Source organism: Aspergillus tubingensis (assembly GCF_013340325.1).
Source record: "Aspergillus tubingensis WU-2223L DNA, scaffold_7, whole genome shotgun sequence".
Taxonomy (NCBI): domain Eukaryota; kingdom Fungi; phylum Ascomycota; class Eurotiomycetes; order Eurotiales; family Aspergillaceae; genus Aspergillus; species Aspergillus tubingensis.
In genome coordinates, this window is record NW_023336281.1 from 1,894,158 (window position 1) to 1,913,667 (window position 19,510).

The 19,510-nt window shown below is 48.7% G+C and overlaps 4 protein-coding genes across 4 annotated transcripts; 3 read left to right on the forward strand and 1 right to left on the reverse strand.

Moving 5' to 3' along the window:
* Positions 1-191: 191 nt before the first annotated feature.
* Positions 192-3,003, forward strand: AtWU_05602 (putative PHD finger domain protein; the record flags this gene model as incomplete). Its single annotated transcript, XM_035500712.1, has 5 exons — positions 192-362; positions 456-553; positions 616-835; positions 894-1,736; positions 1,789-3,003. 5 exons carry the CDS (start codon positions 192-194, stop codon positions 3,001-3,003), a joined length of 2,547 nt encoding a protein of 848 aa, XP_035356605.1.
* A 6,758-nt stretch (positions 3,004-9,761) lies between these two features.
* AtWU_05603 (uncharacterized protein) lies at positions 9,762-10,261 on the forward strand (the record flags this gene model as incomplete). The annotated part of the gene is made up of 2 exons (XM_035500713.1): positions 9,762-10,048; positions 10,132-10,261. The coding sequence occupies 2 exons, from the start codon at positions 9,762-9,764 to the stop codon at positions 10,259-10,261; spliced, it is 417 nt and encodes a 138-aa protein (XP_035356606.1).
* Positions 10,262-14,897: 4,636 nt separating this feature from the next.
* AtWU_05604 (HMG box protein) lies at positions 14,898-16,519 on the forward strand (the record flags this gene model as incomplete). Its single annotated transcript, XM_035500714.1, has 3 exons — positions 14,898-15,101; positions 15,156-15,227; positions 15,293-16,519. 3 exons carry the CDS (start codon positions 14,898-14,900, stop codon positions 16,517-16,519), a joined length of 1,503 nt encoding a protein of 500 aa, XP_035356607.1.
* Positions 16,520-18,293: 1,774 nt separating this feature from the next.
* AtWU_05605 (ribonuclease P 40kDa (Rpp40) subunit family protein) lies at positions 18,294-19,186 on the reverse strand (the record flags this gene model as incomplete). Its single annotated transcript, XM_035500715.1, has 2 exons — positions 18,294-19,010; positions 19,067-19,186. The coding sequence occupies 2 exons, from the start codon at positions 19,184-19,186 to the stop codon at positions 18,294-18,296; spliced, it is 837 nt and encodes a 278-aa protein (XP_035356608.1).
* Positions 19,187-19,510: the final 324 nt, after the last annotated feature.

Below are 19,510 nucleotides of genomic sequence, written 5' to 3' on the forward strand. Positions count from 1 at the left end.
TCACGCCGCTGTCGATCACGTCAATACCCACTCATTCCGCCATTTGGAAGAGACATCTGTGTTCATTCTTCTGTTACATATACGTTGCGATTATTACCCCTTCTCAGAACTCCCGCCCCCGCCGCAGATCCGCCGCAGGGGTCGAATCTTGTCCTGCGCCGCGGCGCCTTTAATGGTCTATATCCGCCTTCATGGTATCGCGAAAGCGCACCCGCTCCGAGGTGGACGCTGCCCCAGAGCAGCCACCTGAGGAGCCGGGTTTACTCCAGCAGCTTCGGAACTGCTGGGAGTTTGCAAGCCTCATGCAATACATTGCCATATTCGGTAAAGTCATGAAGATTGACGAGGATTTCGGAATTGAGGTGAGTAGTGCAAATCCGACACCTATAGTTTTTTCTTTACATTTGTGCGCGTTAGATCAATGCTAATATTCTACTCTGATGCTTTGCTTGCAGGACCTGGAAACTGAGTGTCTAAAGCCTACCCCTTCCGAGAAACTACTAGAGATTGGACTCTGTCTTCTGAAATGGGTGTCGTCGCATCGGGGCCTCACGTACGTGCACCTTTGGTTTCGCCATAACTGTAGCTATACTAATAGGATGCTTTTGCTCATAGATTCGATAACTTCGATGAGTATACGCGACGTCAGTACAATGCGAAAGCACCACACATTCCTAACCCTTTCGGGTATGAGGAGGTTCCGAATAGGTTCTTGGACTTCGATGTGTTCTTGAAGTTGCGCGTCTTGCACCAGCTGTCGATTTGGACCTTTTGGAATCCCGACCGCATCCGCGAAAAGATGCCGGAGCAGAGGGAATTGGATCAGACGGAGTGGGTGGGTTTTTCCGTGACACTACCCCTGGATTCCTTTCATATTTACTGACCTTTGCTAGCGTATCGAAGAAGTAGGCTACGATCGTGAAGGCCGTTACTACTATATTCTCGATGATAACAGGCTCTATCGCCGCACCGACCCCCCTATTCCGCCGCCAAAACCGGCCAAGTCGAAATCGAGGAGAAAGAGCGCCCGCGCCATGAGAGCCTCTAAACGTAGACGTGTTACAGGCGCCGATCCTATTGAAGAGTCCGATGAGGAAGATAATGCTGTGAACGGCGACGCCTCAGAGGATCCTCTGCAAGCGATGACGTGGGAATGCATTGCCGTTACTCTAGACGATTACAAGCAGTTCCTCGAGTCCATTAGGAAGACAAGGGACCCCAATGAGAAAATACTGAGGGATAGGATCGATGAACAGGTTATGCCCATCATTGAGAAGGAAGAGGAGGCGCAGGAGAGGCAGAAACAGAAGCGCGAGAAGGAGCTTTTCAACATGCAGTTGCTCGCTGGCGCTAAACGATCCAGTCGGATCGCCGGAAAGGCTGAGAAAGAGCGACAGGAGCGTGAGGCTGCTGAAGCAGCACGTAAACGAGAGACGGAACTAGCCGCAGCCCGCAAAGAGGAAGAAAGAGTGAAGAAGCTGGAGGCGGAAAGACGCTCGCGCATCATGACCCGGGAACAGCGTACTAAAGATCGGGAGAGGAAGCGGATACTACATGAAAGTGAGCTCCAACGCATCAAAGAAGAGCAGGAGAAAGTTGCACGCGGCGAGAGCAGAGCTTCCGAGAGACATCTTCAAGCGGAAATGGAAAAGTACCGCAAGAATCTGGAGGACCTCTCACAGGAAGATCAATGGATATTCGACTGCTCGGGCTGTGGTGTTCATGGTCAAAATCTGGTAGGTCATGATCATCCCCGGTTATTATGGCAAGTGTACTGACCCTCAATAGGATGATGGCTCTCACAGTGTTGCATGCGAGTCCTGTAACGTGTGGCAGCACAGCAAGTGTCTCGGTATCCCGAAAAGCGAAGCTGAACGAGAGGATTTCCACTTCGTTTGCAAGGACTGTAAACGACGCGAAGAGGAAGCGAAGTTGCCCAAACTTCCACCGTTGAAATTCCGCGTCGGGTCGTCGACCTCGCCATCCTCCACTGCGCCAGAAGGAGATACCAAGATCAAGGTCCCAGATCCGGAACAAAGTCCCATATCGTCCATCAAAAACGCTCAGCATACCTTCCAGTTGCCTCTTACAGGGTCTCCTCAAAAGCAACCTCCTTCCATGCCTTCCGTTCCCTCACAAAACCCCCCTCACGCCGTCTCCTTCCCTCCTTTGTCCCCCGAGCGCAGGCCTCAGTCCGCCCACACCACATCATTCAGCCCTCCTCGAGCCCCTTTCTCTCCATCAAAGGGCATGAATGGATTTACTCCGTCATCTAAGGAACAAGCTCCGAAATTGCCATCCATTCATCAAGCTATGCATTTACCGCCTCATTCTCGCGAGTCCTTCAACAGCGGGTCGTTTCCGGCGCGGCGACCGTCGTCCTCTCACTCTACGCAGAGTCCCACTCTGCCTTCGCCCATTCAAAACCGGCCGTCTATGTCCCCAACCCAGGGAAACCGGGACGTTGGTCCTCTTGCGGGATTTCCGCCTGTAGCTTCGACAGATCACTCAGCCCCATGGACGCCATACGGTCAACACCAAACCCCTCGTCCAAACACGGGCAATCATTCTTCCTTCTCTTCCTTGCATAACGGGCGTCCATCTTTCATAGCCACCCCGACTGCAAGTCGCTCCTCTCCTCCACAGAGTTCCCACGGCATGCCTTTTTCGGGAATCAGTCCGACCAAGCAATCACCCCGACCTATGACATCTGGCAGTGTCACTGGAGCTCCAGTCCTTCCTCCGATCCAGAAACTCGAGCCGAGTCCTAAATTGATGGGTCGAAGCTCGCCCGATGCACCCATTCCGCCGCCGGTCAAATGCATGACACCGGAGCAAGAGGAGCGCAGGCAGAGAGAAAACGCCATGCTGCAGGCCCAGTTACACGGGACCAATGGCCCGCATTCAGTGATGTCGTCGCCGTCCCTCAATCGTATACCACCTTTAGGGCCTCCTGCGGTTGCACAACAGCCTGCTCCATCTCCTCAGCCCGGACAAAAGTGAAGTCTCCTGGCACTTTCTGCTTATGCACACTAGCAGAGCAGCTGGACAACAAATATTATACCCCTCTCATTCGACATTGAAACCATACATTCACTCATGATTATCTCGTTGGCTCGGTTGTCGATCGCCCAAAAGCTGAATCTTTTCATCAAGGTTCTGTAGGTTGATCTTGCAGCGCAGTAAAGCTTAAGCGGCCAATCCTTGTAGAGGCGCCAAGGCATGCGCGCAGGTCTTATGTACCTTTTTTTCCTTTTCTTACCGTCTGTCCCCTCGCAGCGGTCAATACCGGGAAACCAGTTGGTGATCCTGGGTTTTCCGTTGCTCTCTTTCCCTAAACTTCGCTCCCCCATACATTGCTTTTCGATTGCTTTTCGAAGTGCGCACTATATGGGAGTGTGCCGGTCTAGCATTCCGCACTGAGGATTTTGCTTTGTTCTTATGCTACCTATTTTGCATGGTTGATATGGTTGGTCTATGCTTCTCTCATGTCTTACTACAAACTTGATATATTGGAAGGGTGGCGTTGCAGGATACTGAGCTATAGAGGGATGGGGTTGGCTATGGATGTGAAGTAGACATTGACTAGATGTAATAAAAGCGAGGCAATTACATGATGCTTAGTTGTGACAGATCAATACCCGCTGTAGATGATTACCTGCATTATATGCAGTCGCTACCTATCCCAGCGTGAATTGCACCTACTACTACTTTAGTCAACCACTGCTCGTCAACTGATATGAGAGGTACATACATACATACATAAGAAAAAGCACAAGCAATACGCCGCACCCGCACAGCAAACAAGTCCCCCAAAACCAAGCAAACGCCATGCATGCATTCCCACAGCCAGCCTCATACCTCCCCTGGGCGCCAACACGTCTAAGCAAATCTAGTACATACTAGCTATTCCGTTGACCCGAAGTGGATCACCACGCTTTAATTTAACTAACGAACTACTAGTTAGGCCCCAATGTATCTACTCCGTAGTAGTAAGCACCAAGCACCGGTAATGTCTCAGATTCCGTCCCGCTCTCACCCGTGCGTGCGTGCTTGCATGCATACAATCTAGTAGATAGTTACGTACTAGAGCACATGTCATTTTCGGATCTATCACCTGTCAAAAAACTTATTCTATCTTAGTATGTAATCAACGTTCTCCATACCAAAACTCAATCAATTGAGTTTAATATTCCCGAGTGAGTGACAATATGAAACAAGGTTAATATGTATATTATGGTAGGTAGTATCGTGGCGTAGCATTGGCTGCATGGCATGTGAGATTTTGAGTAAGTAGTGTGGGTATCATTGTGTTATTTAGGCAAATAGTAGTAAGTAGTAGTGAGTAAATTAAAAAAGACGCAGGGTCACATTGGGCTTGCGGGAAGGGGAAGTGGAAGGGGAAGAAGGGCAAAGGCCGCGTGGTTTTAATTTGTTTAATTTCGTTTAGGTTATTTATATCAACTACTGGGCTATGCTGTGAGGCTATCTGCGAACGGGACCGTTTATATCATATTACTTAGTAGTGGTACTCGGGATGGAGTTGCTGCGGCAGATGGATGAATTGATTAAATGAGGATTGACTCGACTCGAGTCGGGTTTTGGAGTCGGTTAATATTGGGGTGTTAGAATTCGATGGATACTCTACTTAGTAGGGGTAAGTATATATTGTGGAGAAGGTTGTAGTGGGATGGCTGGCTGAGTGGGTGATCGGGTATGAACGGGGTGGTGGTTTTGGGTGGTAGTAAGTAGTAAGCAGTGGGATGGAGGGAGTATGTCTGTGATCTTTCTATAAAGTTGGTATATGCATGTATCTAAGACATCTCAAGATCTAGTTATCTTCCATGTCAAACACACCATTCAAGCATATACAGCATTCGAGTCAAGTAAGACACATACAACGATATTGTTGGGGAGGGATTTACCACACAATGGTATTTTGTCGGCTCACTTACCCTTGCTTGCCTTTAACCCTAGCTAGTTTAACTATCTAGCACGTAGTTCAAGAACTAATGACTTAGTTCTCACTTGCTAACCAGGATCCCAGTCCACAACAGTTAGATAAACTAGTATTGTTTAGGGAGTCCTTTCCCAACATCCCCTACCCATGCAGTAGTTCACCTAATGTAAGTACCCTCCCTAATCTATCAGTAGTCTCTTGAAAACGTTCGCTAGACTAGTGAGGGAGTTAGCGAAAATCACCACCGAAAAGAAATGAAAATGTTCTCGACCACGGCGGAATGAACCGATCAACTATACTAGACTAAGTAGTCTCCTTTTTGGATAGATCGTTCAATCAAAAATTTATTGATTGATAGCTTGGGCGAAGTGGACTGGACGGGACTGGATGGAATCACATCAACTGGACTACTTACACTGACTTGGACTACTAGATGGATAACTTGGTTCCACTACCCGGAGATTGAATGAACGTTGCTCAGTCAGCAAGCAACCTAGCTAGTTACTTTGTAGTTAGTCAGCTTGATATCTCCGTCCTCCGACCGGATCCGGGCCCGTGTCCGGATAGTAGTGGGGGGAGATCGCTCGCTCGCAGGGTCTAGACGGTGGCCTTGTCCGTGTCCTTTTCTCCGTGTGAGTGGGTTAAAATGATGGGTGAGGGTACCGTGGATTTGTGATGGTATGTTTGCGTGGTCTGAGAGCCGCATGCTTCCAGAGAAACACCCTTATCTTATGTTTTTCTTGGTATGTAGCAGATCCAAAGGTATGCAGCGGGCAGGCACCAAGGTATAATGAAATCAGCATTTTCTCGAGAAAAAGCAAAAGGGAGAGTATGCGGCTATACTGTGTGACTCAAAACGACTTGACTTGACTTGATTAGTCGAATCTCGCCCGAGTCCGAAATTTCTCCGCGCGCAGCGCAAATCTTTATAGATGCATCTCAGAAGCAAGCAAACGGTAGGAATGAACAAGAATTGCCTATGATGGTAGGTAGAGGAGGAGATCGGTGAACCGATTGACCGATGGTCATGACAATCTGCCCGTCAACCTCAGCCGTACATACACGAACACGGATAGATCAACCGGTGTGGTTGTACCTCGAATGCCTCAAAATTGGAACTGTACACACATAAAATCGCATAACTGCTCATATAGATATGAGACCAAGTGTGTGATCATCAATGGAGAACAGCTAGTCATACTGAGTATGCTACCTGCATGGAAGGATTCCGACACCTTCTGGCCCAAACACTGGAACCCGAATTTTGCCGTCCACTCAAGGCGCATTGTCGGATGTGAGCGAAACCATAATTAAGGATTCCTGGGCTGCGCAGGTGCGCCCTGCTACTCCACTGAAACCGTTCCGGCTGATCTTCTGGTTCGGAGATAGCAACTATACTCGGTTCAGCCTGGAAAGAGGTGCCGGTGCCGGTGCCCTGTTGCGTCCACAACTTACACACAGATGCCCGGGAATGGTTAGACTAATTCCACGACTAACTGTTGGCAACTCTGAATAAGGGCAAATAATAGTGACGGGAGTTTGTTACAAAGCGGGAAATGTTGTAAGCGGCAGGCCGTTGGGTGAGGTACCTCGCTTGTACTTTTGTCGGTGATTGTCCGTTTAGGATAGGTGGAAAGGGTACCTCCTGAGTACTCACAGACTGTGTTAGTATATTATTCGTACCAGCAATCTGATCACTGTAAGGAGTATCGAAAAGAGGTTAGATGGAGGGGCTGATAGGGCAATGTTAGGTTCGGGCGCCCATGTTGCAAACACATGTTGTATGCGAGATTCCAGATGTGTAGGTTGATCTCGGGCATGTTCATCTCTTTCTTCCCTCCCATACCTTATCTTCTCGATTGACTCCAGTGGCTTTTAGTTTGTTGGTTCCTATTTTGGTAATTGGAGGCGACATGTGTCATGTCTCACCGACTGCATGACACGACGATCCCGTGGTGTAGGAATTCTCCAGTTGGAAATTTGTAAGGCTGAAATGACAGTCCGCCTATCTACGGAGTACATACTGCTGCTTAACTAGTCTACCTGTCAACTTGTTAGATCGCCGATACGGTGGCCATGACAAATTTGAGACGGCTGCCTGACAAGGCTGGCTTCATGCACATCGCATGGGAGGCTCATTGGATGATTTCCGACAATGTCTCAGATCGAATAGTTCGAACCGGCTAATATGCACGGCTGCCAGGCGTTGGAGATGTTGGAGCTGTGTTTCCGATTGGTATCAGAAACTACTACTAGTACGAGTAGTACTAACTTAGGCAGTTGCTTGTGTATGTTACTGGCATGGATCCTATTGGATTCCCGGATCTGTCTTGCGCCTTGATACTGAGCCGTAGCTATGCCTATCGGATCTCCCGGCGGGAGGAAGTGGGTTGAGAACTCTGTGGGAGAGTATTTCTAGTGTTGAACCTAGGTGGAATGCTGATACTACAAAGTAGGTTAGGAAGAGTATTCAATCCCCCTTCTCCTGATAAACTCAATGACACATATTCGTCCAAAGCGCAGAGGGAGGCCATAGCTTACGTCGTAATATCCCCCTGAATGTGGATAGAAAGACTCTCTCTGTATGGAGCAAGTACTAGGTACTTGCTCCACAAGCCTAGGGTGACTTAGTTCTTACGTACCAGCTACTTTGGAGTTACCAAACTCAGTTGGCTGGCGGGAGAAGCCTGAGGTGGCGTGACCAGCATTCACCTACCAAAAAGAACAGGCCAATGATGGATCGTCATGGTGTGATTAAATGACAGAAAATTGCTCGTGCTGCCCATCGAGCAATTACTCGATGAGAATTTAGTCGATGATTTTCTTCCCGTCAACCAATGGCGGGCATGTTGGAGGGCAGATCGGTCTGCTTCCCAGGGGCACAGCGGCGGGTGGTTCCCCGCTGGGGGCAGCGCGGAGGCTAAGCTACCGTAATTAGCGGGGGTGCCTATGGGTCCGTGGACGACGTCAGGAAGTTAGTGACTTGACTTGCTTTTTACTTACTTGCTTCGTACCACTGAAAGCGGCCCCGATACCACACTAGTCCGGATGAGCTCGGTCTAGACTGGGCGCCCAGCAATGACCCTCTTCTCCAAACCCTTTCCCCCCAAAAGCTATGCAATGGGCAGGCAGTGTTGTTGCGATTTCTTAAGGGTCATCCATTCAACATGCTCTTGGCAGTCTGCTGTTAGTGTCACCTGAAAAATATCCCTCGTCAAGTTTTGCAGATCGTCGACATTGCGACATGTTTAATGAAGATTTTCCAAGTTCCTTGCCTACTCTGGTTTACTTGAGGTTGGCATTTGCTTGTGCGTATTGTATCCTCCAGTCGAATCCCAACCTTAATTCCTTCGCCTGAATACTTGCATCTTCCATTGTGTCATGTCAAGGTTAGCTTTATAGCCGCGGTGCAGGTCAGCACTGTATCAATTCCTGCTTCTCGTTGCGCTCCTCACGAATCCTATGCAGCATTACCTTTGCTCACATGCACAGCTCCTAGCTACTTCGTCGTACGAGATTTCCCGTAGATCCCACCATCGACCAAGGAGACACAGTTTGTACAAAGTGTTGGACTGTGCGAAACCGAGCTATCGTCCCTAGAAGTGAGGGGGCAGAATAGGTGGGTATCGGGGCACCCTTTTGCTATGTAGAGTCCATAATAGTCAGGTCTTGGAAAACCCTTTTCCATCTGTGTAACCAACCAGACCGTGATCAGCTAGTGACGTTGACTCGACATTCACTTGTCCTGATGCAGGCTTAGCAATTACTACCAAGAGAAACGCCGGTGGCTCAGGCGCTAGACTAGCTGAGTCCTGCTCACTTCGCGTACCCAATACCCAAACTGTCGGGTCCTTAACGTGTCGATTATAGGGGCCAAAACTTGCCATTGCCACATCGTGCAGGGAGAAGTAAGCGAGTAACCAATGATTGCACATGCTTCTCCGTAGGCAATGGCAGGTCGGTCCGTTAGTGCGACCTAAGACGGGCGGCCTGTTACGACTCTGGTATCCTCTCTCCCTATAGGAATGCCTTCCAACCGAAATCATGGCCTGTCCGAAGTAAGCGCCAAATACGTAGGTTGTATGCATGGTGATTCAACGGTTGCTGTCGTGATTGACCGACAATCCCCATGTCTTGAGCCACGTTTTCTTCGCAGCCACTGCCTGCCATGCCTGCTATCTAGCGGTAAAGGCGTGTCTGGTAAAATCGGTGAGTAGAGGGCTCGCCAGCTCTTGCTTGATCACGAGGCAGTTTGGCTGGGCTGGGGTCCAACCGGCTACGGCGCGCAACTACTTCACGCGCTATCCAATTGCACCAGAGACACCGTCCCGACGTATGTACATACCTGCGCCCCTCTGGTTCCACTCCGTGTCATATCAATCCCGTGACTGGAAGAAAGTTCGACGGCTGCTGCCCAGCGCTAATCCCTGCAGAAGGCGTGGCGCTACTGGCCTGTTTCCGAGCATCTCGGAGATATTCGTCAATCCCTCAATGTGGAAACAACATGTCCAGGATAGCCCCCGTGAGAACCTAAGGAACTCTCCCTGTCATTCTTCATATATCCGAGGCCTTGGCTCATTTCCCTCCTTTCCCCTGCAGATGCCACTGTGATATGAGGCAATATTAGACCCCAAAACTGAAAAAGCACGTTGGGCACAGTAGTGACTATCTGAAACAGATATTCTTAAGGACGGGTGTTATTCTCAGCTACTACCTCTGTTTGGTTGGATAGGCTCGAGTCCCAAATGGACTGACTCGAAGAGGCGACGACTCATCAATGTAGGCAGATTCAATAGAGACAATGGTGCACTTGGCGTATCAGGATCTTCGCCAGTCAGCAGACCGTCCAAGTTCTTCGACACGCGTTAGATTTACTTCACCGAGTGGCTTGGAGAAGGATGAGTGCCGGACATGGAAAGGTGCGCTGCTTGGCGGGGGTTTACTGACCTTCCAGAAGGCCATCGAACGCTCGCAGACGATGTGGATGGTTGGGAAGGTCCATGGCGAGCCCGATCGGATCCCTGTGTCAATCCCTATCTGCAAGAGGAAACAGGAAGTTACCCAAGTGACACCAACCATTCAATTTGGGTAAATCCTCCGGAATCTCAATGAAAATGTCTGGGGACAGCCTCTGGGCGCAAGCCACCTCAGCTGTATAACCCTTCCTCCAGATGCGGTGCCAAGCAGTTACAGAAGGTTACCCATGTTACTCGTTCCATACTTGCGCTCGAGGGGAAGCGGAAGGGGGTTGTCAGAAGGCCTACACGAAGTGGCCGTCCATGCGACCCATGGGACCAATGACGAACTCCATACGATCATCCACCTCCAGAAGGAAGTGGCCGCTCAGACCCCTCTCTAGAACAAGGAACGAAGGAAATGGTTTCCACTAAGGTTTCTTCTTCAGCAACGTTCCTGCGCCCGAGAATAGTCAGGAAAAACCGAGGAAGTCCGGACAAAGAATGCTAACACCGGGCAACTCTGGTTCCTGCGCAAGCCATCGGTGTGTGCCTCCGCGGGTCCATCAGAACCTTGAAACCCATTTTGGCAGCCGCAGATCATGCTAGCTCTCTCGGAGGCCGTCAGATCATCCCTTCAGCTGGAACGGGAGGATCTTATGGCAAGTGAGGGTGGGAAGGGAGGAAGGGGGGATCGATTGGGGAAGGAGAATCGTGAGAAGTGGATCAGCCGTCAGTGGAGGTAGGCGATCTGTGGGTTCTTTGCAATCTCATCCAGTCCAACCGACTCGCCAGAGTAGGTGAGTTTTGTCTGGCTGTTGTTGTTTTGATACTTCATGTAGCTGCCGCACACTACACTGGCTCCGCTGCATGTCCTATGCCAATCAGTGGTTGTCAACGGACCGTGTACAATGTTGGTATACTACAACTATCCAAATTGCAGCTGAAACGCCGTTTCCGCAGTGGCATAATGCAGAACAGGACGGAACTACATATTGCAAAAGCAGTGTGCATGAGAGGAATATATGACATGACAATCTTCGGGAATGACAATCCCCGAATCCTTCCAACGATGGCTGGGCTAACACACGTGACCGTAGAGGACCCAACCATCAGGATGGCCCATTCCCAAACAAGGGGGTAAGCAGAACGCCGGAAATAAACATGCGCCGCAATCCCATTTGAGCCAGCCAAGCTAAGATGCAATTTATCATACATCAGCGTATACTGCATGCAGACCCCCTGTCATAATTGGCATTAACAAGCTAACGACATGCAGGGAAACTACGCGATACTTACGTAGCTTTGATACGGCCTACTTACTATAACTAACGTTAACCCATAACTAACTAACTTACACATCTAAATTACGTGGCTCAGCAGATAATCATGTCTATGCCCTTCCGTTCGCATAGAAGATAGCGCAGGTACAGAGTCAGTTCTGCCTGATTCAAGCATCGCATTCCCCACCTCGACCCCACTAGATCCAATTCTCCTTCCGCGGCGAGCCCCGTGTCAACCTACTACTACACAGAAGACAGTACTAGCTGGAAATCGCAGTATTAGGCAGGACCCCCACCGGCGGCCTCGCCGGCACGATCCCGCCAGCTTAAACTACCCAAGTGGGCTAGTCTTTTCAATACATGACGCTAGCGCTGCTCACTGATCTGCTGGAGCCAGTCGTAGCTCGCCGGCTACTTCAACCCGACCAATGGATAAGCCAATAATAATTGTGTGGCGTATTTTTGGGTCCATGGTCTCAAATACTACGAGATGCTCGCGGCATGCTCTTTTGAGTTAGTCTGGTTTGGAGGGGAGAAAGAAGAGGGGAGTGGATTTCCTTCTCTGAAGGGACGTCGGGCAACCGACTCCCCGCGCAAACCTAATTTCTAGAGGACGTGATTGCGGTCGCTCAGAAGAATATAGGACTAGAATGGCATAACAAATCCTCGCTATTCATCTTCACGGCTATGCACCCTTTCCAAGGGGCAAAGGAAATTTCACAAATTGTATACGGAGTGCCCTGCGCCCTTCTGGTTGGATTGTTGGTCTTGGCCCAACTACAAACATGGACCTGCTCGCATCCGAACCAACATACAGATCGGTATCCACTGGTTCGACACATGACAGATGTCTCTCACGAGTCACGCAGCATCTTCCAGTGGGCTAGCTCAGACTTACCAAGAGGCGGGCTTGTAGCCCAACCCTCACCTAATGCGCGCTTGCCTTTGAATTCTCCGTCTCTCAACGTAGTCTGGCCGCTTTCGCTAAGGGATAAGCAAGAAAAGGCACGAACGATCGACTGGCTTGATTGTGGGGTATCGGCCAAGCAGTAGTATGCTCATGATTTGCGCTAGCTACCTACCATTTTCAGATACATACATACGTGCGCTTCATGTCTTCGCCTGGATGACCCAGGGGCGAGTCGCAAGCTCCGCTCGGCGATGTGCGGATGCGGAGAAAGCAGAGTCTAGATACACGTATGTGGACGTCCCAGGAGCTGGAGAATACCGATCCATGGAACCTTTTCCTCTTCTTCGGAGCCGAAGTATGTAGTCGGGGTAGTGACGCTGATGATGATAATAGTGGTGTATGTCGATTACTCGGGCAACAGATTGCTTGCTACTGGCTAGAACTGACTCGTTCGGGTTCAACCAAGCCTAGCCTCGAATTACTCTTGCCTGTCTTCATGGCTGAAGACTGACGAATTCTAATATATTGAAATCCGGTTGGTCAATGTCGATGTCTGCAAGATATCTACACTTCAGAGTAGTAGTTCGAGACTGCTCGGATGAGGAGACCCGATATCCGGGGAGTTAAAACATGGAGTTAAGATCGGATACCTCTTGTATCCGGCGGTCTCAATTTGTTTTCATGAGAGCCGGTATTCTCACTAATCGCTTGGTAGCATCTTGTTTGCCTCTTGTTTCCTTTTTCAGATTCCTTCGTATCTTTCACCGTTAGCCTTGTGCTTCCCCGATCTACACTTCCTATCTTGATACTTCTTTTCTCTCTCTGGCCGCTTTAGTTGCTCCTCCGGGTCTGTAGAAGAATAGAATGAGCATATCTGTATCCTACTTGTCATGAAGTGCCTCTTAATGTCTAGACTTTTTACTTGGTGTGAATACACACACAGTGCACGCTATCACATCCAAAGCATGAGGCTAATTCCGACCAATGTCACTGCCTGCTTTAGTTCCGGTCCCCGGATAGATAGTAGATCGCACTAATAACTTAATAGGCAAAGAGTGGGACGAATGCCTGAACGTTAGACTGCCAGTTCCCCCCCTCGTTATTATAATTATTATTTTTCCATTCTAAGTATTTTTCTCATTTTATTTTTTTTTTCTCCCTCATATTAATTTTAATTTTTATTCCTTTTATTATCTAATTTGGCTGTTAAATTTGGTTCCCCACTCACTGAAATTCAGAATTCAATAATAATTCCCTTATTATGAGGTATGGGTTTGCTCCACGATCCAGATTCACTAGGGACCAATGTCCTCTACGTAATGTGAATACCGATCATACCCAAGCTATTATTCTCTCTATTTTTTTTTTTATTTTCATTTCCCGCCATCCCTTCCAGTGAGTGAGGGGATGGCTCAGCAAATGCCGCGCCTCAATATTCAGTGACATGATAAGAGAGGTAAACCCAATCCGTGCCTGGGTAGATGCATGTCCGCATTTAGTAACCACCCTAAAGTCAGGCTCTGAACAGCCTCAAACCCGCTGGTTCTTCCCCCCTCCCCTCTCTTCTTCCCCTCTCCTGTTTTCTTCTGGAAGACTAGAAGAGGAACCTAGATTTGGCACAAAGAGGAATCTAGAAGCAAACGCCGTAGAAGAATGAACAGGGGAAAAGAAGAAAGAGTGGGAGGATCCGAAAATAAACGTATGGGTGCCCCAGGAGCAGAAGTGTAGCAGACAAGCGAAGAGATACTAAAATAAAATGGAAATCAAATCACATCAATCGAGCGGATGGGATACCAAAGGGAATGCATCCATGTCTGGCTCCGGTCCCAAGACAGCGGAACAAAGACAACGCCATCTAGCAACCCCGTGCCAACATCGAGGGAATTCACCACCGCCGGCCAGCAGAGGGCAGCCCGTCAAGGGTTTCAGCCGCTGGGGATTCCATGGTTGTCATCCCCATCTAGAACTTCGTGCTGCAGTATCCCATCCCGCCTTAAACTGCTTGATATCCGCCCGAATTCCACCACTGTTTTTCCCTTGTCCCTATTTCCTTTCTCCCTTTCACACCTCGTGAACAACAACAGGTGTTCATCATCATCATCAAGCTTCTCTCAATTGTGCTTACTCGCATCTACACACTTCCTCCCCATCTCCATCATCTTACCGCTTCCTTCGAGGCTCCACCTCCTCCCCTCTTCTCTCTTCTGCTTGTTGTCGTGGTTGTTGTGGGCCTCTACTTATTTGTTCCTCTCAGGCTTCACTTCACCGTTCTTTCTTCCACCTCCCTGTTCTTATTCTTTCACTCTTCTTATTCTGTTGAGTGTTTTATTGTGGCCCTTTTGGCAACAATCTCTACCGTCACTTCTCCCCTGTCCTTTCGTTTCGAATTGCTAGCTCCCCCGCCGTATATCCTGTCTTTTTCTTTTCCCCTCAATTTCTTCCGCACATACTTCCCCGGTTGTTGTAACCTTTCGTTGAATCGCAACCCTCTGGAAAGCCTTCAAATGCATAGCTTCCTTGCTGTGGACAATTCCTTAACTGCTATTACCACTATTCCGGATTATTGGCTCGCCTAGGCGTGCACGATATCCACTCACTGATCCCCGCAACTTTTCTGGCTCAGCCCAGCCGTCGCATACTTCTGCCTATTCATTCCTACACCCAGAAATTGGAGGTCTCGTTGCCCTACCTTTGAAACTCCATTTCTAGCTTTCTCTTTGATTCACAACCTCTTGACCTCTCCTTGTCATCTTCTATCGTATTCACTCCGTCTTGCTCTTTCTCGCACCATGGCAACTGTCGCTACGGCGAGAATGATCCGCGGTCAACCGCCTTCCCCGCCTCATTCTACTGATGGAGACCCTGCACCAGAAGCCCATCGAACCTCCTGTGGCACGCTCCAGCAAGCTTATAGCCATCACGACCCTTATGGTTCTATGTTACATGGAAATCGTGCGTCTGGTGATATTTACGAACACAGACCACACTCTCTAGTAAGCACACGCAATTTGCTCAATCTCATATGATAATGGCTAATCGTGTTTCAGGAGTACACTCCTCCTTCATCGCAGTACGTCTCTTCCGGGGACTATCCTCGATCACTGTCAATGCAAGCCCCGGTAAGTTTGGTAATACTGGACTTTCCAGGTCTCTGAGGTGAGCTGTAGTACTGATTACGTCCTAGATGGCAACAAATGGCCTTCAGGTTAACACACCTCCCCCTGCTGCAGACGAGGGCCTAGTTTCTGAATCGGTACCACGATGGAGCTCGCCGCCGTCCCAGAGACAGGTGACGAGGGCAAGGGTGGCCAGGTCGCCTAGAGTGCGTCGCAGGAATAGAAATAGAAAGGACACAAGAGTCGAGCTCGAAGGCCCTCTGAGTGAAGTGACCAAGCATTTGACAAACATCCCTATTCGAGACATGGAACGCTGGGTGAATCGGTCAATAGAGGTTCGTCACCAAGAGGTAGCCAAGAGGAACGGAAAGGTTGCCAGGCCCATGAACTCTTTCATGCTTTATCGATCGGCATATGCCGACCGGACAAAGCAATGGTTTGCGCAGAACAATCATCAAGTGGTTTCCGAAGCAGCGGGTGACAGCTGGAGGCTTGAATCTCCAGAAATCCGCCAGAAGTACGAGCTTCTAGCCAATATCGAGAAGAGTAACCACCTCAAGGCGCATCCTGGTTACAAGTTCTCGCCGTCGAAAGATAAGAAGAAACGAGCTGGGAGCGAAGATGAGCGTCCCCTGGCCAGCACCCCTGGATCCACTTCAGCTTTTCTTCAAAACCGTGCCGCGAGCTCTTCAGAAATTGATAGTAGTGGCTGGGAAAGTCGGGACTCGACCCCATTTGACTTTGCTGACCATGGTTTACATCTACCTGGGGATACCTACCTATCTTCATCTGCCTGGCATGCAGCCAACCATGGGCGGCCGCACCCTGGCATGATTCCCTCCTCTGAGCCGTCTCACTACCTCCACCAGACAATTCATGCAGGGCTTATCCCTCACGTAGAGGATGTCCGATTCAAGAAGACTGGCTTGCATGGGATTCAATATGCTACGTCCTCGTCCACTCCACTGGCTGCTCTACCCGGCGCCACACATCATGACCTTCTTCAACCGTCCACCTCGTTGCCCGGTGATGGACAACTGGATCCCCAGCTCCTGACCCTGCAGACCGAACTCCAGAGCCCGAACCAGCTCTTTGGCAGCTCTCACAATATGTGGCAAGACTCTTCCAACGTCAACTGCTACACCTCTCCCTCGTCTTCCTTGGCACCTTATTCAATCCCTTATACCACGACGACCTACTCACAGGGAATACACACCCTAGAAACCGACCCTGCTCTTGATGGTACCGGTGGCGATTTTGACACCTGGATCAACCAGCAGGGCACGACATACTAATCCTCATCTCGAACACAGTAATCATGGAACGTTCAGAATACCCTCCTCCACCAGTTTATCTGCTATCACATACAAGTCTATCTAATCTTTACTTTCTTTTCTTGTTATGTTCATCTTCTTTTTTTGACCTGGGATGGACGTCTACTTTTTTGTTTCTTACCCCTCGGAGCGGAGTTATTGTTGAAGGCGTAGGTATTTTTATTAAACGTGGCCCGGCGCTCTGTTGTCGGGGTTATCGGTCCTAAGTTCGTTCACGTTCGCTGCTTATCTGGGTTCTAGCTTTCGGTTCTTTCTTCTTGGTCATGGGGCATGCTTTAGGACACGGATATTGATATGGATATGGAAATGTGCTTTGTGGGAGGCAGTTTTGTTGGCACTCTTGTGCATATCTCATGGTAGTTACGGGATTTGATGCATTAGATCAATTGGGCATTGCATGATAACAGGAGGATACCACCACTTGCAATCGAATTTCTGTTTTATTTCCTTTCTCCCTATCGTGTGTTGAAAACTCAAGGCTTTCCTCAGTATGCTGATCTTCATCGGCATGCATTGGACTTTCTGGTGATTCTTCTAAGAACTGGACATATCTGAAACATCACGGTGTGTTATTAGTCTATGAATAGCATTTACATTGTCTCTTGAATAGTGGCTAATGTAAGGAATCTCTTATTCTTCTTTATTCTAGTAACAGTCTCAGTGAATATGCAGATTCTAAACACGCCATTCTATTGACTCTTTTCCTCTACAATGAGCGTGTTACCAAACACATCCCTGATCCTACACTCAACACCCACTAAGCAATTGTTTCAAGACACGTATTTCACCCCTCTATTCTTATAACTAATGATTCTTTCTTTCAATATATCCCCATTTAACCCCCTTGTTTCATCTTCCGCTAGCTATTTACTATATATGTATCTCTTTGTCCTCCCCCATTGAACACCGCTATCTAAAATAGTACCCCTCAGCGAAGGCCCGTGAATGCTCTCTTTCAACTCCAGTTGTCTTAATTACCTTGTGTGTGGTAGTTGTTGAATAGGTCAGGGGGCTGTGTAATGGTCTTGGAAGATCACCTGGACCTGTTTCTGTCTATTGAACTCGTTGATTGTTTCATTGTGAATTTCGTGAAGATCTTCAGTTTTGATTTTGGTACATAGTCAGAGCCTTGTTATTGTCTCATTCTATTGTCTACTAACCTATCTTTGAAACATGTTCTAAGATTGAATACATATTTGCTTAAGGACATGGAAGCGGCTTCGCTTCGTCGGCCGGGGCGGTGTTGGTTAGTAGCTCTAAGGACTGTCTTGCGGGACGTTACCAGGGTATATGAGGGGACTCTGGGTATTAAGATGCTAAGGATGATGCCTAGATGTACCTTGGAGTAAGAGGCTTGAGGTCTTCGCACTGGATTTCGGAATGTATACTGGTTGCTCGGATATGGGGTACGCATTACCTCTATGGACCGAAAAATCAAACCGTATATATGCCCTGACATGAGAGTGGTGGCTCGCCGTGAAGGTGCGTCTTTGTTAGTCTGACTAATTTTTATCTTTTTGGAAGGAGTTAGGTGCGAGAGAATTATACCCTTATTGGTCGGTGGATCGCTAGTGATGCTTGAAGCTTGGGAACTGGTATCAGGTGTTTATTTTATCCTAGCTAATAGACTACCATTAATATCGACCCCGATATCGTAGAGTACCGGAGCGGAGTAAGTGAGCTATCCCTAGCTGGTAAAGAGAGAACCGACTGATCGTTCAGCATCCACCAAAACTCACTTATCCAAATCGCGAAAGCACCTACACCCCCGATCAACAAACGGAAGCGGCAGGACTCTCTCCCTCTTAAGCTTCTTCCGCAGGGCTCTTATCCACAGATTCCCATACTGCTGTTCCAAATTATCCCAAATCGGCTGAATGACCGCTTCCAGCCTGTCGATCTGCATTTTACCCCGCTGGACAACATACCAGCGAATAGAAGATAGCATGCGATACCAGTCATCATCACAATGGCTATTATAGCCCTCGTCTCGACAGCGTAAGAGGATAAGAGCATGAATGGCCATAGTGAGGTTCGGGATCTTGATTTTATATCTTTCCAGCTCGTAAGGGTCTCTATATGCTCTTTCAATGAGCTCGACGTATAGCATCAACCTCTCATCGTGCAGTGGCTCAATCTGAGGAGGGAGGCGTTCGTCCCTGGTTGACATGTAGTACTTGTCGTGTCGGGACGGTTCGTTCAAAGTGGGTTCCGGGAGTGAGAAGAGGGTTTCTGCGTGCCCGTATAGTTTTAGGTAGTATGTATGCGCGGGAACAATCCAGTAGCTTGCGATGTGAAAGTGTCTTGCTGGGATCATGCCGTCTTCGGGACATTGGAAGTGCGAGCAAGTTTCAATGTGGCTCTCGGGACAGGTTGTGAATCCTGCTGCTTGTAAGGTTCGGTATGCAGCGTCGAGTAGTCTGTTTGGGATGATGAAAGATATGTCGTGGGGCTAGAGATCGTTAGTGATCATTGAGCCCGTGGATGTAGGTGCGATGGAAATCTTACCTCTTGTGTAAAGGCCCCGTAGGCAGATAGCATGTACTCATTCCAGAGCACGTTAGGGATCTTTGCATGATCCAGAAGACGCGCAATAATGGCGCATAGTTCTCGGCCGTAACAGCGCATTTTTTTTATTATGCTAATTGCCTCCAGTCTGACTGGGAGTGTTGTTACATTTCCTGGGGTTTGAAAGGGGCTCCTCTGCAGCTGATAACTCTTAGGGAAAGTCGAGTTTTTCTATGCTTCCCTACATTGAAACTTCTGTCCAGGACACAATGGAGGTTGTTTCCGGGATAAGGCTATCATTGAGATCCATCTAAGGACCCTTGGGCATTGATTTGTGCCACTGCGTCTCTCCTTTCATGGAGTTTTAGGCACATTGTGCGACAGACAAAGCCATTGATACTGCAAATGCCTACGGTGGCATTATTTTTGGGTGCTTGATCGAAT